The sequence below is a fragment of the Notolabrus celidotus genome, chromosome 16 (genome assembly GCF_009762535.1).
Source record: "Notolabrus celidotus isolate fNotCel1 chromosome 16, fNotCel1.pri, whole genome shotgun sequence".
Lineage (NCBI taxonomy): Eukaryota > Metazoa > Chordata > Actinopteri > Labriformes > Labridae > Notolabrus > Notolabrus celidotus.
The window spans coordinates 30,431,286-30,458,021 of record NC_048287.1 but is presented as its reverse complement, the minus strand read 5'-3'; the positions used below and the strand labels follow the sequence as shown (position 1 = coordinate 30,458,021).

At 42.9% G+C, this 26,736-nt stretch overlaps 1 protein-coding gene across 1 annotated transcript; it reads left to right on the top strand.

Moving 5' to 3' along the window:
• Positions 1 to 4,940: 4,940 nt before the first annotated feature.
• On the top strand, positions 4,941 to 19,849 carry si:ch211-171h4.3 (serine/threonine-protein kinase SBK2). Its single transcript, XM_034705099.1, has 5 exons — positions 4,941 to 5,259; positions 14,804 to 14,948; positions 15,034 to 15,236; positions 15,319 to 15,480; positions 17,172 to 19,849. Exons 1-5 carry the CDS (start codon positions 5,254 to 5,256, stop codon positions 17,799 to 17,801), a joined length of 1,146 nt encoding a protein of 381 aa, XP_034560990.1. The 5' UTR covers positions 4,941 to 5,253; the 3' UTR covers positions 17,802 to 19,849.
• The last annotated feature ends 6,887 nt before the right edge of the window (positions 19,850 to 26,736 follow it).

The window sequence follows — 26,736 nt, the reverse complement described above, 5'->3', positions numbered from 1 at the left end:
ATCAGTATCATTTTCAGTCTGTTTCTCAGCCAGTTCAAAACTCCTCACAGGGCCTTTAAACTGAATATTCAACTTTATGCTTAGAATTCAACTCGTTTCTTAAAATGCCAAAATGCCATTTCCCCCTTAGAATAAGGTTCACAGACCATTCTTACAATTAATTTGATTAAGATAATTTAATTAACTGTTTTAATTAATTGATTTCATTGTATTTTTTTTTTACTTTACTATATTTTATTTCCCTTTATTTTCTTTTGCTCAACTTTACTATGCTTTAATTTACTTAACTTCATTTTATATTATTTCATTTTAATGTATGTTATTGTATCTTATTGTATTTCACTTCATTTTATCTTATTTTAATATATGTAATTTTTTCAAATATATTTTGTTTACTTTAATTTTACTTGACTTCATTTTATTTTGATTTATGTTGTTTTATTTTACTTTATTTTGCTTTACTTTAGGGTAAACTTTAATTTACCCTACTTCATTTTATTTTATTTTAATTTATGTTATTTTATTTTGATAAATGTAATTTTTTCAAATATATTTTATTAACTTTAATTTTACTTCACTATATTTTATTTTAATTTATTTCATATTAATTTATTTTAGCTGTTCAACTTTGTTTTGAGCGTTACAACTAAATTCTTAAATCCATAATTAAAAATGTTTTGTTTTATATCTGGTTCTTAAATAAAGAGATGACTCTGAGTCTGTTCTCTATTTGTAGTACAGACATTGACTTCATTCTAAAATGTATTTCAGGATAATTCAATATTTTTATGAGGTTGTTTTTTGCACATCTTATTTGGTATCGTCTCAACAGGCGGCTTTATTAGGGCATGAGTCTCACTCTCTCTCCATTGATGTCTAAGGTGTCACCAAAAATCTGTTTACAGCATTAGAGCCGTTTGAAAAAGCTGCTGTGAAATCGAACATTGAAGACCCCGACATTCGCCAAAAATGCTTCTACAGCTCTGTGCTCTTTATTTCTCCCGTCTCTGCTTTCAAATGTCCGTTTTCATCCACACTCCTGTTGATGTAGCTCAACTAATAATAGTCACTCAACAAACTCTACGGTCTGACTGAACTCAATAACTGCTGCTGAAATGCAAACACTCATAAAGCTCTGCGTTTCAAAGCATCACATACACACAAACACACACACACAACTGGCACACACACATGAATGCACAGGCCAGAGTGACCCAGAGTTACACATTGTGACTTGCATAATGTCGTCGTGTTGACATGTGGCCTCAGACAGATGATCTCATACAGACACACACACACACACACGCGGACTCAGACTGTGTGTAACTGATGCCGCCTGCAGGGACAGTCTGAGTGAGCCTGCAGCCGTACATGTGTGTGTGTGTGTGTGTGTGTGTGTGTGTGTGTGTGTGTGTGTGTGTGTGTGTGTGTGTTTGTGTGCTGAGCTGAAAAGGAGCAGCTGAGAGTCAGACCTGCCCCACACAGAGGGGTTGAGGTGTCAGAGGAAAATCCTTCGGCTGTAAATAGAAGGAGAGAGAGAGAGAGAGAGAGAGAGAGAGAGAGAGAGAGAGAGAGAGAGAGAGAGAGAAAGACGTGTTTTGTAAGCAGAGAGTGAGAGTGACAGATGATGATGTGTGGACTGACAGATAAACGGCTAAACATCGTCTGGACGTCACAACGGGACACAGCAGAACAACAGAGGAAACTCAATAACTGTATTTCATTGAGGACTTTCGTGCATCAGCAGGAAAACAAACAGGTGGTATGGAGAGCAAAAGCAGGCGTGACAGAATCAAACAGCATAGGCAGTAATCGGACAACAATTCAATCAATCAATCAATCAATCAACCTTTATTTGTATAGCGCCAAATCACAACAAACGTTATCTCAGGACGCTTTTACAAACATAGGAGGTCTAGACCACTCTATGTCAAATTATGAACAGAGACCCAACTTCTAGACAGGGTAAGACTCAGTCTGACCCCACCTTAATCCATCATGAGCATTGCACATTGCAGTATTTAGCTAGTTACAGTGGAGAGGACAAACTTCCAGCAGGACCAGACTCATGTTAGACAGCCATCATGCCTCGACCGAGTTGGGTCTGGAAAGACAGATAGGGGGGAGTAAGAGAGAGAAGTGATAGTGAGGAGACGAGTAGTAGAAGCTGTTACTGCTGGAGTCCAGCACGTCCGTATCAGCTGGAGTCCAGAACGTCTACGGCAGCTCAGAGGAATCTACGAGACAAGGGAGCTCAGGGACTCCAGAAAGGTCTATGGTTAGTAACTTTAATGAGACAGGCAGAGTTAAGTAAGTGATGGGGGGTTGGGGGGAAGGGGGTGAGCTAGGATCCCAGTGTGTAAGTGCGACAGTTATAGCCTATAGCAGCATAACAAAAGCTGGTCCAAGCCTGATCCAGCTCTAACTATAAGCTTCATCAAAAAGGAAAGTTTGAAGCCTACTCTTAAAAGTAGAGAGGGTGTCTGCCTCCCGGACCCTGACTGGTAGATGATTCCAAAGGAGAGGGGCCTGATAACTGAAGGTTCTACCTCCCATACTACTTTTAGAGACTGTAGGTACGACGAGTTGGCCTGCATGTTGGGAGCGTAGTGTTGGGAGAATTCATTCATCACTATGAGCAGATGTCTGTAAGTTAGTAAGTTATTGTGGATCAATCATTTCCACTCGAGTGACAAAAATACTTGATGCTGTGTCACAGAATCCAATCAGCGTTTCACTAAAGAGGCCACACCCTCGTTCGTTATAATTATATTTTGTAACAAGACATGGTGTAGTCCACAAACAAAAACCACATCACTGAACATCGAAGAAAGGAAACTACACAATAGTACAGTTTAAATAATTTCATTTTAGTAAGTTAAAGGGTCGAGGTATTAGGGGATGAGTAAGAGTCAGGGTATCTGAATAATCAGGTACGGAGGGTCGAGACTCACACGGGACTTCCACCAGATCCGTGTCCGGTCCGTCTCCTTGCTTTCACCTCCGTCAACACCCACCGGTTGCGTTTTCAGAATGCAGCTTGGAGCTGGACCAGCTGGAGTCATGTGACCGAGGGTTTCCTCCTCCTCCTCCTCTCCTCATCCATGTTGTCTTTCTGGTCCTCTGAAAACCTCTGACCTGTTGACTCCAGGCCTGGCTCCGCTCATCATGACTTTGGTTTGTTGTTGTAGTTAAGTGAAATACGATCTGGTGATAACACAGAGTGTTTTATTCTGAAAATTAACCGGATGTTTTCATTTTGTTTTGGTGAAACCTGACTTCCTTACTGGACTTACTTGATTGATGCGTCGGCAAAAATACAAGTCTTGTGTATCTGATCCGTTGCGTTCTGACTATGCCGGATCAGAGACGCAACTGCAGGTGTTTAGATTGGGTTTTGGAGGGATGGTCCTGTTCCTGAACTTGCGTTGTACTAACTTCACTTAGGTTGACGTGACTTTCGGGCATCAGAAACAATCAGTCAGACCTCCATTTAATAAACGAGAGTTAAAAAAAAGTTGTTTTCCTCTCTTGAGAACAGATCTGACAAAGCTTGTATCTGTTCTTTTTACAACTTTGCATCTTGATGTAATTCTGGCCAATTTTGCACCCATTAAACTTGTGCAAATAGAACAAAAAGTCTAATCCAAAAAGCACATGCAGTGGGTTTAATGTGCCACAACCTGCACTGCAAAACAAATAGCATCTCTGCGCTGTTTGCATGTATTTAAATGAGCCAGTGTGCATTGATTTGGGGCAAAATAGGCCTCAATCAGCCAGATAGATGGAGCCACATTCTCACCATCTGTGCACAGTATTTATAGGGGAATTCAAGCCCAGACTTTCCACTGATCATGACAGCAATTCCACCTATGGACGACCCCAAAATAATCTTTATATGAAGTCTCTTGGATAAAGTCTAGAGCTCGACCTACTTGTGAAGGCCGATGTGATCAGATCTGAGCTCTGTTAGGAAGAAAGTGGAGATGCAGAAGACACAAAACAAGAGCGCACTGCACACAGCTGCAAAATGTAACTTCATTAGTGCAACATTCTTTGAGAATTGGACCTTGACACAGAGCACATGGATACTCTGTGAGTTCATCCAGTAGTTTCTTTTCAGGCTCACACCGCTGACGTACGCCAGAGTGAAGCCTTGATGTAATTTCATATTTACAGGGAAACTGAGACTCAGCATGGCAGATAAACAAGATAAACAAGCGCTACTCAGGAATGTCACTGCTGCTGTGGACGTGCCAGACTCCAGCTGCTACAACTACTACTATCCGTCTCCCCACTATCATCTCTCTCTTTTCATCTCCCTCTATCCCTCTCTCCAACACGGTAGGTCTCAGCAGATGTGTGTCTAACATGAGTCTGGTCCTGCTGGAGGTTTCTGCCTGTTAAAGGAAGTTTGTCCTTGCCACTGTAACTTGCTAAATGCTGCAAAGTGCTCTGCTCATGGTGGATTAAGATGAGATCAGACTGAGTCCTGTCTGTTAGAGGGGACTGGATCTGATCCTGTCTTGATGTTGGGTCTTTGTTAATATTTGGAACATAGAGGACGGTCTTTTGCCAGCGATTGGCCACACCTGAACGCCTCAAAACTTGGCTTTTGTTCCCAGCGGCATATTTTGTTTTCAGACAAAAGCAAAGGGGATTTGAGATTGCTTTAAGACCAACTAGAGAGCTGTTGTGTTGTTCAGTCCCCAGTTTTTCTATGGACCGTTTCTAACTTCCACAGGACAGTTTGAAAATGTAACTTGTTTGCAAACAGCACTTTACAAAGATAGAAGAACAAGGCTCTCACACAAACCAGGAGGTAAGAATTACTGCGTCAAACACAGAGGTTATAAAAAGGAGGACAGAAACATCATGAAGCAGGAGGGGTGGGGGTCAAACTTTCTCCCACTCTCCCTCTCACACACGGCACTCTCCAGAATCCCGAGGGAGGACGGAGGGGAGGAGTGGAGGTGAGGACATATCACTTTGGGATAAAAGTTGCAGCAGCAGCAGACATGAAATCCTCCTGCAGAGTTTCTCCACGGACCAGCAAGCCACAACCGAAGTCTCTCCACGGCGGCAGGCTGAGAGTCGCCCTGTTCTTCTGAAGCAGACTCGCAGATCTTTGAGGAAGATCTACGGAGGATTTCCTGACAGGTGCACCTGCTTAGAGACGAGCAGGACGAGTACTGACGCCGGAAGGATTTCTCCCTGAAGATAGTCGACAGTGAAGTGAACCACAGCTGCAGAATGACGGTGGGTCAAAGCTGGAGCATGGATTTTTTTACATTTTCATCTCACAAAGTTCACTGAAACCTTAGAAAATAATAGACAGTTTATTAAAAATGGGATTAATGGAGGATTTATTGATTATTTAACATGCAATGACAAACAGAAGATTTAGATTTTTATGCTTTATCTTTCAAATCTGAGAAGAAACGAAGAAATGTTAAGTTTAAAGATTTAAAACAATTTTGAGGGGATTTCTCAAGTTCTCAAATTTGAATTCAAACAATCAGATATTTCATAAATAATATTAAAAATTAAATAATTTCTTAAGATGTCTTTTTTTAACATTATAACCAGCAAACCAGCCGTGTTCTGACTTACCATTGCATAAACCAGTAATTTTCAACCACTCTGCCGTGACACACTAGCACACATCGTCAGGTGTGTCGGGGGACATTATCAAATTTCACTTAATCAGTCCAAAAAATATTATTCATATACTGCAAATAATTTGAATTGTCCAACTCCATTCGATCTGCAGAGTTCCTCTCTACTTTCAAAAGACCCAGCTCTTTAGGAAGCACTATGCACTTAGCTAGACTGTTCTCCACTGTTGTCCCCGGTGGCAGATCATGTCTTCCAGCTACAGTTGACTCGCACTGTCCTGCTCTACTCTGGGAATCTGTGTTCAGGTCTGGAGTGACCCAGCACTTGATACTTTGGTCATTATTGTGGTGATGTTAATTGTTGATGATGATAATGGAAGGTCTTAAATGGTTTGGTTGCTTCATTGTAGATGTTCCTTATTTACTTTTGTGCATTGCCTTTTCACTGCTTGGCAGTACCTGCACCCAAATGGACTTGAAGCACTTTGTTCCTCTTACTGATCTTGTTTCCTCTTGTCTAGATCTTTGCTTGTGTTGTTCTTGTTCTCGTATGTACGTCGCTTTGGATAAAAGCGTCTGCTAAATGACATTGTAATATTGTAACATAATATGCCATGTAGTGCGTCTGTGCCTGCGGTGTAGTGACTGGTGGAGTAATTCAATATTTGTCCATGTACTGGCCAAGCGTGCCGGATACGGCCCTGGTGGTGAGGCTTTCAGCAGTGTGACTGCCCCCTGGTGGCTGGCTGCAGTATAGGTCAAAAAATCCGAATGGGGGAGTACATGTTGTACGAATGTTTCTCACATCCGTATGCTGTGGTGATATGTAGTTAGTATTTGACTGTTTTGTGTTCAAGGCCTCTTTTTTCTGAAAAGTTTCTTTTTTGTTAGTTATTAGAATTTAAAAAACGGGGTTTTACTTCCTGTTTCCTTTGATTCACAGCCGCCTTAGAGGGAAACTTCAAAAGGCACACAGCGTCTTGTGATGTCACGCTGTAGGGCGGGGCTTATTACAGTGGCTTCACAGGCTCTGGCTGCACAATGGCGGCGCCCAGGAGAGGGATTTTTTGGCTTCAGAACTGTACAACGGGAAGAGGCGGAGCAACGCTGTCCATTTTTATTTACAGTCTATGGTACTGACCTGCGCTACCCACACACTGGGTGGCAATAAAGCACACTAATGACCTTGTTCATTTAAGACAATAGAATTAATTATGCGGGCAAGACCCAGAGGAAGATTTTACTGCTCAAGGCTTTCTCTTCTAAGTCTCAGGAGACAAAATTGAGATTCTCACTTCAGCCTCATTCAAGTTTCAAATTGTTCTCATTCGGTTCTCATTAGTTTCTCCTAAAATTCACTAGGAGAAATAGTTGAGACCATGACATGAGTCTTATTTGAGACTTTGAAATGAGAGATCTCATTAATGGCTCATTTTCTTCTTCTTTTTTTTTAAATATATTTTTGGCCTTTTTGCCTTTATTGGACAGGACAGCTGAAGAGAGACAGGAAATGTGGGGAGTAGTGAGCGGGGGGATGAGAACGAGAATTGTAAGTTTGTGGACAATTACATTGAAATCTTAATTTTGCAGGGCACTATAAATGTTCATGAAAAGATGAGCTCAGGCTCTTTCTTTGCTCCATCTGAGCTCAACTTGAGACAAAAACTGAGTCTGACAAAAACAAATGGATGAGGTTAGATTGAGACAATTGAGAGAGCTCCCTGATTTCTCCACCTGAGCTCAAAAGGAGTCACAACACTTGAGAAATACCTGAGAACCATTTTCAGATTCTGACCAGATCTCCTTTTGAACAGAAAGGGAGACTAAGCTGAGACTTTTTACAACTTTTTCTGGGGGCAGGAATGAGAAACAGGAGCTATAGTCTCATTTAGCTTTTAAACAGATCTCATTGTTGTCTAGGAGACATAAATGAAACACTTTTGAGATCTCCTCTCTAAATGTATTTTCCTATGGGGGGAGTATGTGACAAGACATAGCCGTACAACAGCGATGGATAAATATTCAAAAAGGAGAAATGAAAACTCCAAACAGGGCCCTAACCTGGATAAAAAGCGTAGTGTGGGTGGTGGAAAAGGAAACTTTTATGAGAAAAACTACAACTGTGTAGAGACATTAATACTTCCTGCAAAAGCTATTGTAAATAAGATGCTTCGCTCTGACACCCTCTCTCAGATAAACAGATTAATTCATTGAGAGACTAAAGTCTGGTTTATACTTCTGCGTTAAATCAACGGCGTACCCTACACCGGGGGTCCGCGTAGCTCCCGTACCTACGCCGAGGCCTACGCACGTAGCTGACGTGCACCTCCTCCAAAATGTAACTACCAGTAGAGCCGACGCGGACCGCAAGCTCTGTGATTGGTCCGCTCGGCGGCTTTGTATTTCCCGCATTTACAACACTTCCGGGATCCCGGACATCGGCCGCACATCATCCGTGTATTTCATCTCCTCCTCTCTATTCTTCATGTAATCCTGTCTGTATGATAAACAGCAACATGTATCAGCTGTAGATTAACAGAACACGCTCTGAATCTCTGTGGAAAAGTAAACAGAGTTCGTAGCGGGACCGGAAGCAGGCGGCCGGCTATCAGAGAGACCGCACTGCCCTCAGGCGTTTCGGCGGAGAATTGCTGCGTGACACGGACACACCAACGCACAAGTATGTGGGGCTCATGTCCGCGTCAGCCCCTGCTGCGTAGGGGAGACGCAGAAGCATAAATCAGCCTTAAATGTGTCATTTTGTAACACTTTTGGTTGGTGGTGTGACTCAGGATTTTTTTAATGTAAGAAAAGGTTAAAAAACACTGTCATAGACGATGTTACACTGCATTCAGAAAATATAATATAATAATAATAAATACACAATTTTTGTGCGTTGATATTTAAAAAATGTTCCTAACTTTATAATAAAGCTAGGCAAGAAAAATCTCACAAATTTTAAGGATTTATATTGGTGATGATATTCTTTAAGACATTTTTGACTCAGCAGAGTTTAGCCAAGATTGTGTTCTGGGCTAACGTCAGAAGCAGCTCGGTTCGCAGCCCCCTAAAGTTACGCCAAAGGACATAAAAAAAGGCAATATTTTCACATGAGTCTTCTTTATTTTGTGTTTTTTTACATCAGTTATTATTTAATTATGAACAATAAAGATGCCCTTCTTTTTAAAATATGCCAAAGTTGCAAGCAGCAGCTCAGCTCGCAGCCTCTCTGACATCCTGCTGCTGAATTTGACTCAAAGGGAACAGATTAAAACTTGTGACTTCTTTATTTAATCACCTGCCTTTATTATCTTTATATAGAACACACATAAAGCCTCAAAAGGACACATAAAGCCTGTGCAGGATTCTAAATCCTGCACAGAGGTCCTCTTGATATCGATGTTGACCAATCAGGCTTGTTTTTGGCTCTACGCAGCGCCCTGTGCCTGAATGTGTACCCTGTGCTGACAGCAGAGTATATACCATTACACACACTCTCACACACACACAGAACATCTTGTCATTCATCACACTGGTGTTGGGTTCGATTTCCATGTAGAGGACATGACATGTAGGGGTTTAACCTTGTGTGAGCCTCTTATGCAACACGGATGTTCAGACCGGTGTCACCTTCTCATGCGCTAAAACCCGAGCGGCTCTGAAGCGTCAGATATGCTGCTCTCTGAATTCCCTCCTAACCCTCGATCAAGCTGAATGTTATCCACATCTGAAAATGGTGTACGCTGTGGTCGGACGATGAAGTGACCCATAAAGATGTAATCGAAGGTGAGGTCATGCCTGAAACGTTGATAGACAGGAGAGTTTGGATGTGACTCCACAGTTTCTGGGGTCTGAACTGAGTTGGATTTTAAAGGACGGGCATAAAATCAGGAAGAAGAGGTTTAGTAGTGAAGTTAAAGAAGGAGCCTGGAGCTAGTTCTTCAGTCTCCCCTGGAGGTTGCTGTGTTTGCAAGCTCATGCACAATGAACTCTCTTTGCACCAGAGTCTTCTAGCCATCAGTGATTACTTGAAGTTATTTACAAGCAGTCATATTGAAAACGGGGGAGGACCAAAAGGAGGGGGACCCAAAATGAAGAGTGAACCTATACAGAAGGGAGGAAACAGAGACTGGCCCAATCTCAGTGAGGGTTTAAGGCTGTCCCACTGTCAAATCATCAAGTGTGTGAGGGATCTCTCTCAGACTTTTTGAGCCCTTTATGCCCCCTTTCTGTAAGTGGGCATTTTTGCAGACTTAGCGTAAGAGAAGATGCAGAATTACCCAGAGTTCATAGCATTGTGACGTGAAACACTGGATTCCCAGGGGAAGCCAGCAAGCATGGAAAGGTAAATGAACGCCATAACATGAAATTTAAAAAACAGTGACAGTAAAAAAGAAGCATGAAAGTTTGTCTGTAAGTATAAATATAGAAAACAGCCTTAATCTTTTTATCTTCATACATATGTGAATACAGTACCGCCTGCTCACCCACACCTGCTCCTGTGACCACATCACCCCTGTCCTCCAAAACCTCCACTGGCTCCCTATCAAACAGTGCATACATTTTAAAATCCTCCTCCATACCCAGGCCCCCTCTTACCTCACCGACCTGCTCCACCACCAGGCCCCCTCTTACCTCACCGACCTGCTCCACCACCAGGCCACCACTTACTTCACCGACCTGCTCCACCACCACACCCCCTCCCTTAACCGCCGATCCTCCAACGCCCACCTCCTCTCCCTACCAGGACAGAGCTTTCTCTGTCACCGCCCCCACCCTCTGGAACGCCTGATTTTTATTTGTCAAGGAAAAGTGCTAGCGCTAGTTAGCATAGCTACATAGCTACATGTTTGTAGCTGTAGCTGTACCTGTGTACCAAGACACACGTCTACATACTAACAAATCAAACAACAAGTAACACAGAATCTGTGACCAATCCTTCAGAAAAGGTCCTGCTGCCTTTCTGGCAGAGGTCGGTTTTACTCCCCACGTCTGCAGATTTGAAGATCTAGTGGTTGATTTTTATTTATCATGGATAAGTGCTAGCGCTAGTTAGCATAGCTACATGTCGTAGCTGTAGCTGTGTACCAAGACACACGTCAACATACTGATAAATAAAACAATAAGAAACACTAAATCTGGCGCCTCTCCGTCAGGATCAGATTCAGAGGGTTGAAGTAACGCGGGTCTGTGAGCAGCAGGTCTGTATATTCAGCCAACATGTAAACATTAGATCAACGTGCCGGAGAGCCGAGGCCACACCCACTTCCTGAGGGGGCGTGGTCAGAGAGAAAACACACTGTTCTGAAGAGGACTGAAGAAGAGGGTTCTTCAGGCATGCCAAAATCTGATTTCAAAGTGTTTTTTTGAGCATAAACTTTAAAGACATGTTTTGGGGACCTCTTAGACCAATATATATTGATGAAAAAAGCGTGATATGTCACCTTTAAGCAGTCTGTATGGTAAGAGTCTGGATCACATGACAGCCAGTCGTCCCTTAAGTGCCTTGAATTTGAGGAAAGTAAAAATTGTGCAATAAAACTTCCTAATGCTGCTAAGGTGAGCTACATGATGTCATGCAGGTTACATGAGAAGTCCCAAAGTGCTGTCCCATTCCCAGTTCTACAGTTTTGAGCCCTCAATCACTTTCCAGGTGATGTCAATTAGGTCAAGAAGGGCTCAGGGCTTAGGGAGGACATTGAGATTGGGGGTAATCACACAGGTGAGACAAACGAGACACAGGTGGAAACACTCAGGACACAATCAGAACATAGGGAAAACTCAGAGGGTGAAACTAAACCAGAAACACACAAAGATGACGAGGAAACACAAGAAATAAAGACCACAAGACATGGAACACGAACAAATCTTAACAAAAGCAACTCATGACAGTTTTGATTTAGGTCGCCTGACTTCCCTCTGGGTCAGAAACCAACAGAGCAAAACCTGCAACCATGCAAACTCAGTACAGGACAAATCTGGTGGCTTCAAGTCAGCATCATTTCTTGCATATTAAATTGTGGTTTCAGACTAAATGTGATTTAATTTTTCAAGAAATGAAAAAACCCTCTGAACATCACTATTAAAGTCACAAAAAAGTTAAATAAAATGCTCTTCATAATAAATAAATAACCACCAGACACGAGGTGTTGATTCAAGGATTGCATAACGACCTGAAGACAAAGTCAGCTGAATGATATCAGGCCTTTTGGTGTTGATGCGTTTGTCCTAGACAGAGCTGAAGTGCCAACACTCACAGGGTCAAAGGAGACCACCCACAGCGGTACTGTATCCACAAACAAAGCTGACCTATAAGACCCTGACTGTGTGTTGTATCACAGCTGAAACTTTTATGAGGTAGAACTTTGCATTTGAAATCATGAAAATTAGACAGGGATGAAGAAGGTCGCTGGTGCATCGTGACGCTGATTTAATTACTTGCTGATATTAGTCTTTAGAAGATCTGCACATTATGTCAAAGTCTGACCACACTGTTGTGATTCCTCTCGTTGGTGGGATTGTTGTCGTGAACAAAGCCTCTGCAGGAATTCACAGTATCTGCGTACGGCACATTCACGGCTCGAGTTATCCTCTAATGAGCTGTAATGGGTTGGCCTCATGTCTGGATGAACGGTGACACCAAATCCCTTCCCCGGACCGAGGACCCCGAGGGTGCCAGCTGTGATGGAAACATCAACGTTCCACCAGACAAAACAAAGATCCATGTGTATGTGTGTGTGTGTGTGTGTGTGTGTGTGTGTGTGTGTGTTGGAGGATTTCAGGAGTCTATTAACAGACATGTTTATACCCGAGGATCAGTGTTGCCAGCATCACCATGGCGGCAATCATCACTGCGACAGTTGTGACACATTCCAGAGAGCTACAAAACGATCCACGCTGAGAAAACAAACATTCGAATGATGTGTTTATTCACTGTCCCTCACTGTGCTTCATCGTAGCTTACATAATCATGTTTAAATGGATCTAAAATCAAAAGTATAACAACAAGAGCCTCGTTTTTTCAGCCTCAAACAGATCAGATCTTTCTTGTCCACACATTTGCTGATGATGTCAGTATATTCAGAGATACCAATACTGGTCAGTAGGGAACTCCAAACACGTGAACTCACATCCTACAAAACAAGAAGTGACATATTTTTCCTGCGCCCCAAAACAAATTACACACCACCATCCAGCAGGTGGCAGTAGAGGGATCATCTTACAATTCAAGCCCAAAATACAATATCATCGTTATTCTTATCCCTGTAAATCTGAGAGAAACTGTGCCATTGTGCATTTTTCTACCTCGTATTTAGCATCAAATAGCTCAGAAGTCGCCTTTTTTGTCCTCACCTTCGCTGATGATGTCATTAAATCCAGATATACCAATACTGGTCAGTAGGGGGCGCTAGGGTATTTTCTGTACATGTGAACTCACATCTTACAAAACAAGAAATGGAAGCTTCTTGGGGCCCAGGAAAAATGCGCCCCAAAACAAAGAACACTCCACCATCCAGCAACTCTATCAACCCTTAAAAACATTGTCACAATACTTGTTGTTACTTGTTATATATTTAGCACATACCTATTTTGGAATTTTGTTACACCCCCGAAGAGAAACACCCCAGATGCTGAAGATTTTAGTTTGTTTGTTGCAGAACTGTGTTTGAATTGGTCTAAAATTAAAAATGGACTAACTAGAGCCTCGTATTTTGAGCATCAAATAGCTCTGAAGTTCGCCTTTTTTGTCCTCACCTTCGCTGAGGATGTCATTAAATCAGGATATACCAATATTGGTCAGAAGGGAGCGCTAGGGTATTTTCTGCACGTGATTCACATCTTACAAAACAAGAAATGGCATATTTTTTGGGGTGCAGGTAAAATGCGCCCCAAAACAAATTATACACCACCATCCAGCAGGTGGCAGCAGAGGGATCGTCCCACGATTTGAGCCCAAAATACAACGTCACCGTCATTCTTATCCCTGTAAATCTGAGAAAAACTGTGCCAGAGTGGAATTTTCTACTATTTGAACCCTTAAAAACATTGTCACAATACTTTTTGTTACTTTTTATATATTTAGCACATACTTATTTGGGAATTTTGTTACACCCCTGAAGAGAAACACCCCAGATGCTGAAGATTTTAGTTTTTTTGTTGCATAACCTTGTTTGAAGTGGTCTAAAATTAAAAATGTAACAACTAGAGCCTCGTTTTTTAAGCAATAAACAGCTCAGATCTTTTTTGTCCTCACATTTGCCGATGATGTCATTATATTCAGATATACCAATATTGGTCAGAAGGGGGCGCCAGGGTATTCTCTGCAAACGTGAATTCCCTTCTTACAAAACAAGAAATGGGAACTCCTTGGGGTGCAGGAAAAATGCACCTCAAAGCAATTAACACACCACCATCCAGCAGGTGGCAGCAGAGGGATCATCCCACGAATTGAGCCCAAAATCCAATTCGTATCCCTCTAAATCTGAAGTAAACTGTGCAAGCCTTCATTTTTCAAACCTTAAAAACACTGTCACAAAACTCAGTGTGGCTTTCTCTGTATTCAGTGCACACTTCACTTGCAAGGACCACGCCACACAAGGATATAAGTTTGAAAATGTAATGAATTATTTGTGCGTAGTGTGGCCCAGTACAAGGAGACTCAGGATGGGGGTTCCGTCTCAGTGTTATCCTGCCGAGTTGATCTTGACCCGGGTTGTATCTGGAAGTAGACAAGGGCATAGAAGAAGCGAGTACAAGTTGAGTAAAGGAGGATAAGGAAAAAGGTGAAGTAGAGAAAGGTAGGGGAGGGCGGGTTGAAGAATCACAGAGAAACAGTTGGAGTAGGCTGGCTACGTTTAAGTCGGCTTGTCAGGTGATTGAGGGTGTGGTTTAGGCGTGGTCCTGCTCCCGAATTTAAGTTCACACCTCAACTTCATTTACTTGGGATTTTGTTACACCCCCTAAAAATAAACACACCAGATGCTGACAATGTTGTCTGTTTGTTGCAGAACCTTTCTTGGATTGGTCTAAAAGTTAAACCTATAACAATTAGAATCTTGTCGTTGTGACTTTGGAATCATCACATCGTATGCAGACGATGGTGTTACATTCGGTTACCTCTAAATGATGGACACCAACTTCCACTTAACAAACACACTAAATGTCCTCTTTCTGTTCCCGTTCAGGCAGCCACAAAGCTCCTGGATGAGATGTGCCACCTGACGGCTCAGTCCCTGCCAGCGATGGAAACATCCGAGCACTTCAACGTGCTGAAGCTCCTGGGTGAAGGCTCGTATGGTAAAGTCATGCTGGCTGTGCACAAGAAGAGAGGTAAGGAGAGGAAGCTGCAGGTCAGTAACATCTAAGGAAACCTGAGAAAACTCCAACATTAGTGTTTCTCCTTTGTGTCCTCCAGGTACTCCGATGGCTCTGAAGTTCTTCCCTCGTGAGTCGACGTCTCTCCTCTCTTTCCTGAGGGAGTACAACCTCTCTCTGTCCTTCTGCACACACCCGTCCCTGACCAGGGCCATGGGAATCGCCTACTCCACACCTTCGCACTACATCTTCGCTCAACAAGCAAGCCTCTTTGGAGATCTCTTCGATGTCATCATGCCCGAGGTACACAGTCAGGAAAGAGCTACTCAGGGACTTCATTTGCACATCCTTTTCCTTCCATGAACCCTCGTCTCTTCCTCCTCAGGTCGGGATGGAGGAGGACTGTTGTCAGCGGGTGGTGTCCCAGCTCTGTGGCGCTCTGTCCCACCTGCACTCTCTTGGTTTCGTCCACAGAGACCTCAAACCAGAGAACGTCTTCCTGTGCGACTCGGCCTGTCGCTGGGTCAAACTGGGAGACTTCGGCATGGTCAGTAATGAACAAACTTACTGCTGTACCACTTAACTGTCAAATAATGGCTTTTCTTAATAGTGTGTCAAGACCATACGCAAAGTGAAAATGAGTTGTCTTCTTGTGGACACGCGTGACAAAGCATGACCTTTACTTTTTGGAAATAGAGTCAGTTTCATTGCTGCTTAAACATTGCTGGTAGTTGGTTTCAGTTGGATAAATCTTGGTACAGAACCAAGTTGAGTTTGGGCGGCCTTCACCATGGGTCTTGGCGAAGGCAGTGAAAATAGCTGACCTACATTTACTTCCAAAATGTTTCTGATGCATCTTGAGGGGTCCAAATTTGGGGGTTGGGCTTCACGAATGCAGCAAGCACCAATGATGCCTTTGTCAAACTTGCAAGAAGATTGCAAGGTTGAATTTGGAGTGACGATAAGAAAATTTGCTTCCAGTTTGGTCTGATAATACTTTAAGAATCCTGACTCATTCTGAAAAAGGCAATCTCAGAAACCAAGATTGAAGCAAAAGGAATGAGAGGTGATAGTTTCTTGTTGGGTTACGCCTGGTTCATACTTCTGCGTAGTATCGATGCCATAGCCTACGCTGTAGGTCTGCGTATCCCCTGTAGCTATGCAGAAGCCTACGCAAGTAGCCAACGCGCACCTTCTCCAAAATGCAACTACGCATCGAATCCACGTGGGCCGCAAGCCACGTCATTGGTCTGTGGCTCAGTGGGTAGAGTCGGTCGTCTATCAATCGGAAGGTTGGCGGTTCGATCCCAGCTCCGGCAGTCACATGCCGAAGTGTCATTGAGCAAGACACTGAACCCTGAATTGCTCCCTCTGTTGTTCAGCGGTGTGTGAATGTGAACAAATGAGATGGTCCCTCACTACATAGCAGCCTCTACTATCAGTGAGTGAATGGGTATGAATGGGTGAATGTGACGAGTAGTGTAAAAGCTCTTCGAGTGGTCAGAAAGACTAGAAAAGCGCTATAGAAGTACAAGTCCATTTACCATTGTATTTCTTGCATTTACAAGAAACATTTACAACAATCTCTTAAGCTGACTTCTTTCATTCCACTCGCCACTTTCAAGAACTTATAACATCCCATAACCTAACATCACTGCACTGGTTTTAAATTAAGTTTTTCACTCCTGTCATATTTTTGTATTGTATTGTTCTATCTCTAGGTTTCTCTGTCTGCCACCTGTGCTGCCTCTTCGTCCAGGTCGTTATTGTAAATGAGAATTGGTTGTCAATTGACTTACCTGGTAAAATAAAGGTTAAATAAACAACATACATCATTGCATTGGCCTAGCATTTCATCTCCTCGGACGTCTCCTCTCTATTATTCCCTGTAATCATGTCTGTATGATAAACAGCAACATGTATCAGCTGTAGATTAACATAGCACGCTCTGATTGGCTGTGGAAAAGTAAACAGAGATCGTAGCAGGACAGGGAACAGGTGACCCAACTATCAGAAAGACCACACTGCCCTGAAGTGTTTCGGCAAGAGTATTGCTGCACGACACGGACACATCGACACACAAGTATGTAGTTCTCACATCCGTGTCGGCTACAGCTGCATAGGGTCAACACAGAGGTATAAACCCAGCTTAATAGTCCATTTACAAAGGAGGATGATGTATTTTTTATGTCTTTGTTTGTTGAACATAAGTCACAAATCATGAATTCTCTTCACCAGGTAAAGGCCAAAGGTGCCAGAGTCCCAGAGGTCTGGTACAGCTCTCCTTACTGCACCCCCGAGGCTGAGATTGCACGCGACAACGAGGACAGCTGGAGTAGCATAAATGACGGCGTTAAGAATGACGCAGAGCTGAAAAAGAAGAGCAGAGTTTGGGTGTCCGTGGAGCCCAGCACGGACAGCTGGGCCCTGGGGGTCCTGACCTACGCCATGCTCACAGGAAGTCATCCCTGGGATGAAACCGCCAGCGACTGCCGCGCGTACCTGAAGTATCAGGAATGGTTTGAGAGTGCGGGAGGCCCTGATGACGAACTGGACGTGTGGGTGGAGCCTCAAGAAGGGGGCGCCGAGGATGATAGTGATGTAATCGGGGGAGATCTTAGAAAGAAAGACCGCCTACCTGTGGCTCCGCAGTTCGCATGTTTCACCCCGCTGGCTCATTCCTTCTTCCTCTCGCTCCTCGACCCGAGGCCGCGGCTTCGTGGGCGACCTGAGGACGGGCTGAGTTACCTCGGAGGGGAGTGGTTGATGGAGAGGGAGAGGGTACGGCTGGATGAGGAGAGGAAGAAGAGCAGAGGAAAGGGGGCCATCGGGAACATGAAAGAGAAGGAGGGGAGAGGAGAGCGATAAGGGGATTTGTGCTGATATGAACACACAGAAAAATCAATCACACAAGATGTGTGTTTTTGCTCTGCAAAGGCATGGAGGTGAAAAGCAGGCGAACACATCCACATTCATTCACGCATCTCGAATGGAGAATCTGCTGCTCGTCTTTGTTTTGTGTCACTTCTGATTTAATGTGACTGGAATTTGGTTTATTGTTAAGACAAAGACAATCAAATGAAGCTGACAATTCACACTCTCACAACTTGCTGCAAGCATGGCGATCTGTCCAGGGTGTGTGTACCCCGCCCCTCTCGCCCAATGACAGCTGGAATAGGCTCCAGTGACCCCATGACCCTGAACGGTAAAGATAATGGATGGATGGCGATATGGCAGGATGTCTCTCTCTCTCAAATAATACTTACTTGTCCATTAAAGCCCCGTTTCCACCAAGCGGTTCAGTTCGGTTCCTCTTGGTACGTCACGCATTTAGTGGCGTTTCCATTGACTAAAACCGGGACAGGTCTCCAAATTACCGAGCCGTACCGTCCCACTTTTTGGTCCCCTTCTGTTTTTTGTTTGTTTGTTTGTTTATATTTTTGGACTTTTTGCCTTTATTTGATAGGACAGCTGAAGAGAGACAGGAAATGTGGGGAGTAGAGAGCAGGGGAAGACATGCAGGAAATGGTCAACTGGCTGGGAATCGAACCGGCGACCCCTGCAACGAGTACTATAGCCTCTGTATGTGGGGCGCCAAGACCGCTAGGCCACCAGTTCCCCTTGGTACCCTTCTGTTGGGGTGCCAGACATACTGATCCGACTCCAGAAGGTGGAGCTAGAAACACTGCAGTCCGTTGATTGGTTGAAAGAATCGTCACTTCCCGTGCGACAGCGGTAATAACGAACAACACATAACCCCGCCATGTTTAACTCTCCAGTGGACTTCGGGAAGATCACTTCTTTTGTTTGGAAAATGGCGTCAAGAAACAGAGTTCCATGGTCCACAGTGGAGGTGCAGACTGTCCTTGCATTTTTCTTCTTCATTGCATTTAATAGCGCGGTACACTGCCATGACGTCACGCTGTTAAGTAGCTGACGCGGCTATCGGAATCCAGCTTACACGCCACCCATCAAGTAGGGCACTGTTGGCTGTGGAAACGCAAACAGGATCAGGCGTTACCGATCCGACCTGTACCAAACTGTACTGAGCCATACCAGACCGCTTGGTGGAAACGAGCCATGACACACTGCGGAGACCTGACTGAAGCGATTCCCTGCAAGTCCATCACAAAAACTCCCACCAACCATTTTCCATCAGACATATGTTCCCTATTTTAAAATCTCTTGGCCAGCCCCAGGACAGCAGATGTTTTACTCATGGTTTTTTCTTTGTTTTTTTTGCAGTAAACAAATTCCTTTCCCAGTATTTTTGTAATTAAAAACCAGTTATCACAATGGGACCTTGTGTATTTCATCAAATCCGACCTTCCTTGGAAAAAAAGAGTGCAGCTGCAGCTGCTGTTCAGGGGATTATTGGAGTTTAGTCAGGCTGTAATGCTATCATGTACTTGTAAAAGATACTGTACCCTCTTTAGCCTGATGCATCTATATTGGAGTGCAGGCTTCAGAGTGTATAAATCAGCAGGTCGTAACTGTATGGACAGCAGAGGCGCAGAGTTTTTCAAGCCATAAACACGTCTGTTAGCAGGCTGTAAGAGAGGCGCAAAGACCTCAATACTCTCGTTTCACTTTGTCTTTTTATAATGCTTTTGTTTAAAGGATGGAGAGTAAGCTATTCAAGGTCACTTTCTTACTGTTCATATTTAGCTTGATAGCACTTTTTCTAAGCTGTTTGCTGTATTTTTCTGAGCATCATGACTCTGGGTCACATTTTATATTTGTATGTAAATGCACACTGCCTATTCTCTAACAGTTGTGTTCAGTAAAATGTGTTAAATAAAGATTTATTGTGTCAAATTCAATGCTATATCACAACTATGCAACTACTTTAAGTGTTATTGATTGTATAATTCAAGATTATGTTTGAAGTTTGTTAATAAAATGTATTTAAAATGAAATAAAGTTTTCTTTGATAAGCCTTTTTTTTTTTTAAGTTCTATTTTTAGCCATTTTGCCTTTATTTGATTGGACAGCTGAAGATAGACAGGAAATGTGGGGAGTAGAGAGAGGGGGAAGACATGCAGGAAATGGTAGACCAGCCGGGAATCGAACCGGCGACCCCTGCGACGAGTACTATAGCCTCTGCATTTGGGGCGCTTAGACCGCTAGGCCATCAGCGCCCCGATAAGCCCTTTTTCGAGTGAGTAAACTCCCATTACATCAAGGGTTAGTAACACTAAATTATTGGTCATATTTATACAGTACCAGTCAGAAGTTTGGAAACACCCAGAGGAAAATTTTACTGCTCAAAGCTTTCTCTTCTAAGTCTCAGGAGACAAAATTGAGATTCTCACTTCAGCCTCATTCAAGTTTCAAATTGTTCTCATTCGGTTCTCATCAGTTTCTCCTAAAATTCACTAGGACAAATAGTTGAGACCATGACATGAGTCTTATTTGAGACTTTAAAATGAGAGCTCTCATTAATGGCTCATTTTCTTCTTTTTTTAAAAATATATTTTTGGCCTTTTTGCCTTTATTGGACAGGACAGCTGAAGAGAGACAGGAAATGTGGGGAGTAGTGAGCGGGGGGATGAGAATGAGTATTGTAAGTTTGTGGAAAATTACATAGAAATCTTAATTTTGCAGGGCACTATAAATGTTCCTGAAAAGATGAGCTGAGGCTCTTTCTTTGCTCCATCTGAGCTCAACTTGAGACACAAAAACTGAGTCTGACAAAAACAAATGGATGAGGTTAGATTGAGACAATTGAGAGAGCTCCCTGATTTCTCCACCTGAGCTCAAAAGGAGTCACAACACTTGAGAAATACCTGAGAATCATTTCAGATTTTGACCAGATCTCCTTTTGAACTGAAAGGGAGACTAAGCTGAGACGTTTTGAAACTTTTTTCTGGGAGCAAGAATGAGAAACAGGAGCTATAGTCTCATTTAGCTTTCAAACAGATCTCATTGTTGTCTAGGAGACATAAATGAAACACTTTTGAGATCTCCTCTCTAAATTTATTTTCCTATGGGCACCTTCCCATTCAAGGGTTTGTATTTATTTTAATTATTGTAAACACTGCAGATTAATACCAAAGACATCAAAACTATGAAAGAACATATATGGAATTATTTAATGAACAAAAAAGTGTTAAAAAAGCAGAATATGTTTTATATTTTAGATTCTGTAAAGTAGCCCCCTTTTTCCTTCATGACAGCTTTGCACACTCTTGGTATTCTCTCAGTCTGCTTCATGAAGTGGTCTCCTGGACTGGTTTCTAATGAACATGAGTTCATTTGTAGAATGACTTGCCTTCTTAATGTGTTTGAGACCATCAGTTGTGTTGTTCAGAGGTAGGGTTAGCACATAATTTGGATAGCCCTATTTGACTACTGTTGTAATCCAGATTATGGCAAAACCAGATTATTTCATAGTTTTGATGTCTTCAGTATTAATCTACAATGTTGAAGATAATGGTTTGTCATTGGTTTGTTTTTTCATGCTGATTTTGTATAATATTGACCTTTCAAAGCATGCCACAGCGTACATCTGAATAATATCCATGAAAGGTAATGCACCGGTGCAAACAGACAGCGTGAACACATGAGCGTCCGCCATCTGCAGAGCTTACCCAGATGTTTTCTAAAATAGAACCATGGTCGTAAATTTGACACTACAGCCTTTCAGCGCCGCGTCTGTGCCGTGCCCCAAAGCTCTGACCTCAGACTCGCAGTCCAGCCAAGTCACACACTGACGGAAGTTGTGCCAATGCAATCACCTGGATACATCCTACGCAGACTATAAAACCAGCTGGTTTAACACAAAACAAATCATACATTTTCAGGTCCTAATAAGGACATATGGTAACGATACAATGTGTTACAATATAGTACTATAAGATAAGATAAGATACTCCTTTATTTGTCCCACAACGGGGAAATTCATGGAGTTACAGCAGCAAACAAGAAGGTGTACAGTACAAGAATTTCAACAAGAATATATATAGAAAAGAAATGTTCATCAGAGACGACAGCTTGGCCATAATTCTCCTGTCAGCCACCACCTCCACAGGGTCCAGGACTGAGCCGGCCTTCTTCACCAGTTAGTTCAGTCTTGCTCTCCTGTATCCTGTCCGCCCACAGCAGGTGAAATCCTTCCAATGTGGCGTTCCTGTCCGGTGTTAGCTCTGTTAGCATGATGCTACTCTGCTGCTGGGTTAGCTCATCCACTTCGTCGTAGATAGATCTTACATTCCCCCATAACGGTGGGTGGAAGGACAGGTCCATGTTGTCTTTTCTTAGCTTGCACCTCAGTACCAGCACGTCATCCTTGCCTCCTTCTCCTCAGCTCGCAGGCAACACAGGGCCCAGCATCGTTTAGCATCGACATGCTACGGGCTGCTAACAGCTGATCTCATATGTAAACAATGTTACCATGGATACACGCAGGATCTCCGGACACAGACAAGAACAAACATAGCAAAAACCCCACAGCAAACGTAGCCAGTTTGGTGTCTAATCCCTAATCCTAACCCTAACCCTAACCCTAATCATAATCCTAACCCTAACCCTAACCCTAACCCTAATCATAACCCTAACCCTAATCATAATCCTAACCCTAACCCTAAACCAACCCTAATCCTAACCCTAACCCTAACCCTAATCCTAACCCTAACCCTAACCCTAACCCTAAACCAACCCTAATCATAACCCTAACCCTAATCCCAACCCTAACCCTAACCCTAAACCTAACCCAACCCTAATCCTAACCCTAACCCTAACCCTAATCCTAACCCTAACCCTAACCCTAACCCTAATCCCAACCCTAACCCTAATCATAACCCTAACCCTAACCCTAACCCTTGTTATCATGTGTTTTAACTTTAGACACAGTTGGCCTCAAAAACTGATCTATGTGATGCTTTTACTTTTTGTTTTTACTCCCTAGTTCCTGTGTTACTTTATTTTTAACTATGGAATAACAAACGGTTAAAATGTTTGATGTATCTTTACTCACAGAGAAGGCATAGCCTCTTAAGTTGTTGTAACGTTAACCATTATGTCACTCTTTCTATTTCTGTTACTGGCTAGGTGTGAAGATATTATTGCAGGAGAGAGATCGTCTGCTTGTTTATTGATGGAGGATGACAAACATGAATATATTTAGTAGCTTGTGTTAAACCGTTCTGAAGGATTTTATTAATGTATGCTGAGCTAACGAGGCGTGTCTATTTTTAGCATGTTAGAACTTGTCCTTAGCTGTTAGAACAGGTTGTATTTTCTTTTTTTACACTTTGAAATCATTTTTTTTTGCACAAATAAAGTTACTCTGGTTGTATTTCCATCACGCTTTGATAAGTGATATGTATGTGTATTGCATGCTGCATGCTGCTAGCAGGTTGTTCGTGCAGGTTTTGTTTCTTCACACTTTTAACTCTTGGTCTCTGTTTTTCGTGCTGTGCCAGCGTCAGGACGGGCTCCCGTAGGATTCATCTGCTGGGGAACATTTAATCTTTGACACTTGTGTGGAAAAGAGAGAGTCAGCTGGATTTACAGAGTGAGAGGACAACGAGGTCAGAGAGAGAGAGAGAGAGAGAGAGAGAGAGAGAGCAGCGACAGACCGCAGAATGCTGAACGGCTGCCCAGACGAATAAAACCAGGAGGAGTCGTAAATAACGAGCTTAGGTGACAACAAAAACAAGAAAAACCTGCTGCATGTTGAATTTATTGGGCCTAATGAAAAATAAACTGCTGTCACTTGGAGATTACCTGAAGAAATTTGTTGCATAATGTGAAGAAAAACTGTAAAACACGAAAAGCAAAAATCCTTTTCCTGTTTAATGTCCTTGAAAATGTCACCTCATGTAATTTTTACATAAATAAACGTTTGTGTGCTGAGATAGTTGCATTAAAATAAGTTGATTTTAAGTAATAGAATAAGAAGTACCACAGTTTGAGGAAGTTTGTGTGACCTTATTTCTTTAAGCATTCAATTTAATATTCTGACATTGTTTTAAGTACCTGTTGCAGTACTCCAAAGTTCCACTAGGGGTCAGATTGCGATTTGTCACTGATTTTATCATGATAGAAATGTTTGGTTGCAGATTTCATACAGTTTCAAAACTTAATGGAAATAAGTCCAACATGTAGAACACATTTTATTAAAATGTAATCCATCTCTGCAATAACAAACAAAAAGTACAAAACAATATATTGGTCTAAGAGGTCCCCAAAACGTGTCTTTAAAGTTTATTGCTCATAAAAACACTTTGAAATCAGATTTTGGTCTGCCTGTAAACCCCTCTTTTTCAGCCCTGCTCAGAACAGGCTGTTTTCTGTGTCTGTGCCTTTAAATGAGAATGAGCTCTCTGACCACGCCCCCTCAGGAAGTGGATGTGGCCTCGGCTCTCCAGCACGTTGATCTAATGTTTACATGTTGGCTGAATATACACGGCTGCTCACAGACCCGCGTTACTTCAACCCTCTGAATCTGATCCAGAATCTGATCCTGACGGAGAGGCGCCTGCAGCAGGACCTTTCTGAAGGATTGGTCACAGATTTAGTGTTTCTTGTTGTTGTATTTGTCAGTATGTCGACGTGTGTCTTGGTACACAGCTACCAACATGTAGCTATGTGGCTATGCTAACTAGCGCTAGCACTTTTCCATGAAAAATAAAAATCATCCACTAGATCTTCAAATCTGCAGACGTGGGGAGTAAAACCGACCTTTGTGTTTATTAAGACAGCCTACAACTAGCATGCCTCCCTCCTAAGCTCCTTGTTAGCACACATGTGTGCAGGGAATGAAAAACGGAGGAGGGGTTGAGTTGTATTTTATACAGTCTATGGGCTGAACAAGCTCCGAGCTCTGACTTCCTGTTACAGACCGGATGGCGTTGTGACGTATGAAAAACACTGAAAACTGAAACGGCTGGTTTCACACACATTTACAGAAAGGTGGAGAAATCAGAACAGGGGCAGAATGGATTCTTTTCATTTTCGGGGGGTTTGTAGACAGGGACACATATTTCAGGTAGAGAACCATTAAAAAGTCCATTTTGCATGATATGTCACCTTTAAGAGGTTTCATTCAGGGCAGAGGAGGTCTTGTTTACCCGACCTCCTCAACCTGCAGTGACAGCACAACATGGTACACCCCATACGTAACTAATATCAAGTTATCTCTAATGCCACACTGTAAATCCAATGTTAGACAGTGTGGTATCTTGTATTCAAATAAAAGTCTGCTTGTGAAATCTACATCCGCTGGATTAGACTTGAACGTCTGGTCATGAAGCTAAAACAAGGATGGCTTTAATGATTCCTGGAAAGTCCGTTTAAGACGTAGAAGCAGGGTTTAAAGGCTTATAAAAACTTGCTGTAAAGCTCCTGTGAGGATTTTCGATCTTGTTGTGAAACAGAATGAAATTAATACTGATGTCCCAACATGACCTATAAAGGCATTTCAGACCAACAGCGACTTGACTCATTATTTCTTTAAGGCAGTTTTTAACGCCCAAAAGAGCAAACAATGGTGGTGAGTGAGTGAGTGATACATTTGACTGTTAAAAGACAGTAGAGTGAGATATTTCATTTTAAAACACAACCTAGAAATGTCCACAGGGGGCGCCAGAATCAATGCAAACTGAAAGTTCCTTATAGGAGCTTTAAAGACTTGAAAGTGGTCAATGGAGGGCGTCGCTCCAGCACTCTGTCCTAAAAGGGAATGACAGACCTCCACTGAGTAAGATCTATGAAAATGATCAACTCAGCCCATCCAAACTGAAGCCTGAGTTTTCTCAATGCCAACCTGAGGACATTAATAATGTTTGCTTGAGTTTGGTTCTGGTTCTGGTTCTGTTTGCTTGAGTTTGGTTCTGGTTCTGTTTGCTTCAGTTTGGTTCTGTTTCTGTTTGCTTGAGTTCGGTTCTGGTTCTGGGTCTGTTTGCTTGAGTTTGGTTCTGGTTCTGGGTCGGTTTGCTTGAGTTTGGTTCTGGTTCGGGTTCTGTTTGCTTGAGTTTGGTTCTGGTTCTGGGTCGGTTTGCTTGAGTTTGGTTCTGGTTCTGTTTGTTTGACTTGGTTCTGGTTCAGTTTGCCTGAGTTCGGTACTGTTCCGGTTCGGTTCCAGTTCGGTTCCGGTTCGGTTCCAGTCCGGTTCGGTTCCGGTTCGGTTCCGGTTCCGGTTCGGTCCAGGTTTGGTTCTGGTTCGGTTCTGTTTCGGTTCTGGTTCTGGTTCTGTTTGCATGAGTTTGGTTCTGTTCCGGTTCGGTTCCGGTTTGGTTCCGGTTCGGTTCCGGTTTGGTTTGGTTTGGTTTCGGGTTCGTTTCGGGTTCGGTTCCGGTTCGGTTCTGGTTTGGTTCCGGTTCGGTTCCGGTTTGCTTGAGTTTGGTTCTGGTTCTGTCTGCTTGAGTTTGGTTCTGGTTCTGTTTGCTAGAGTTGGTTCTGGTTATGTTTGCTTGAGTTTGGTTCTGGTTCTGTCTGCTTGAGTTTGGTTCTGGTTCTGTTTGCTTGAGTTGGTTCTGGTTCTGTTTGCTTGAGTTTGGTTCTGTTCCGGTTCAGTTCCGGTTTGGTTTCGGTTCGGTTCCGGTTCGGTCCCGCATTGGTTCCGGCTTGGTTCCGGTTTGGTTCTGGTTTGGTTCCGGTTCTGTTCCTGGTTTGCTTGAGTTTGGTTCTGGTTCGGTTTGCTTGAGTTTGGTTCTGGTTCTGTTTACTTGAGTTTGGTTCTGGTTCTGTTTGCTTAAATTTAGTTCTGGTTCTAACCCTAACCCTATTCCTAACCCTAACCCTAACCCTAATCCTAACCCTAACCCTAATCCTAAACCTAACCCTAACCCTAACACTA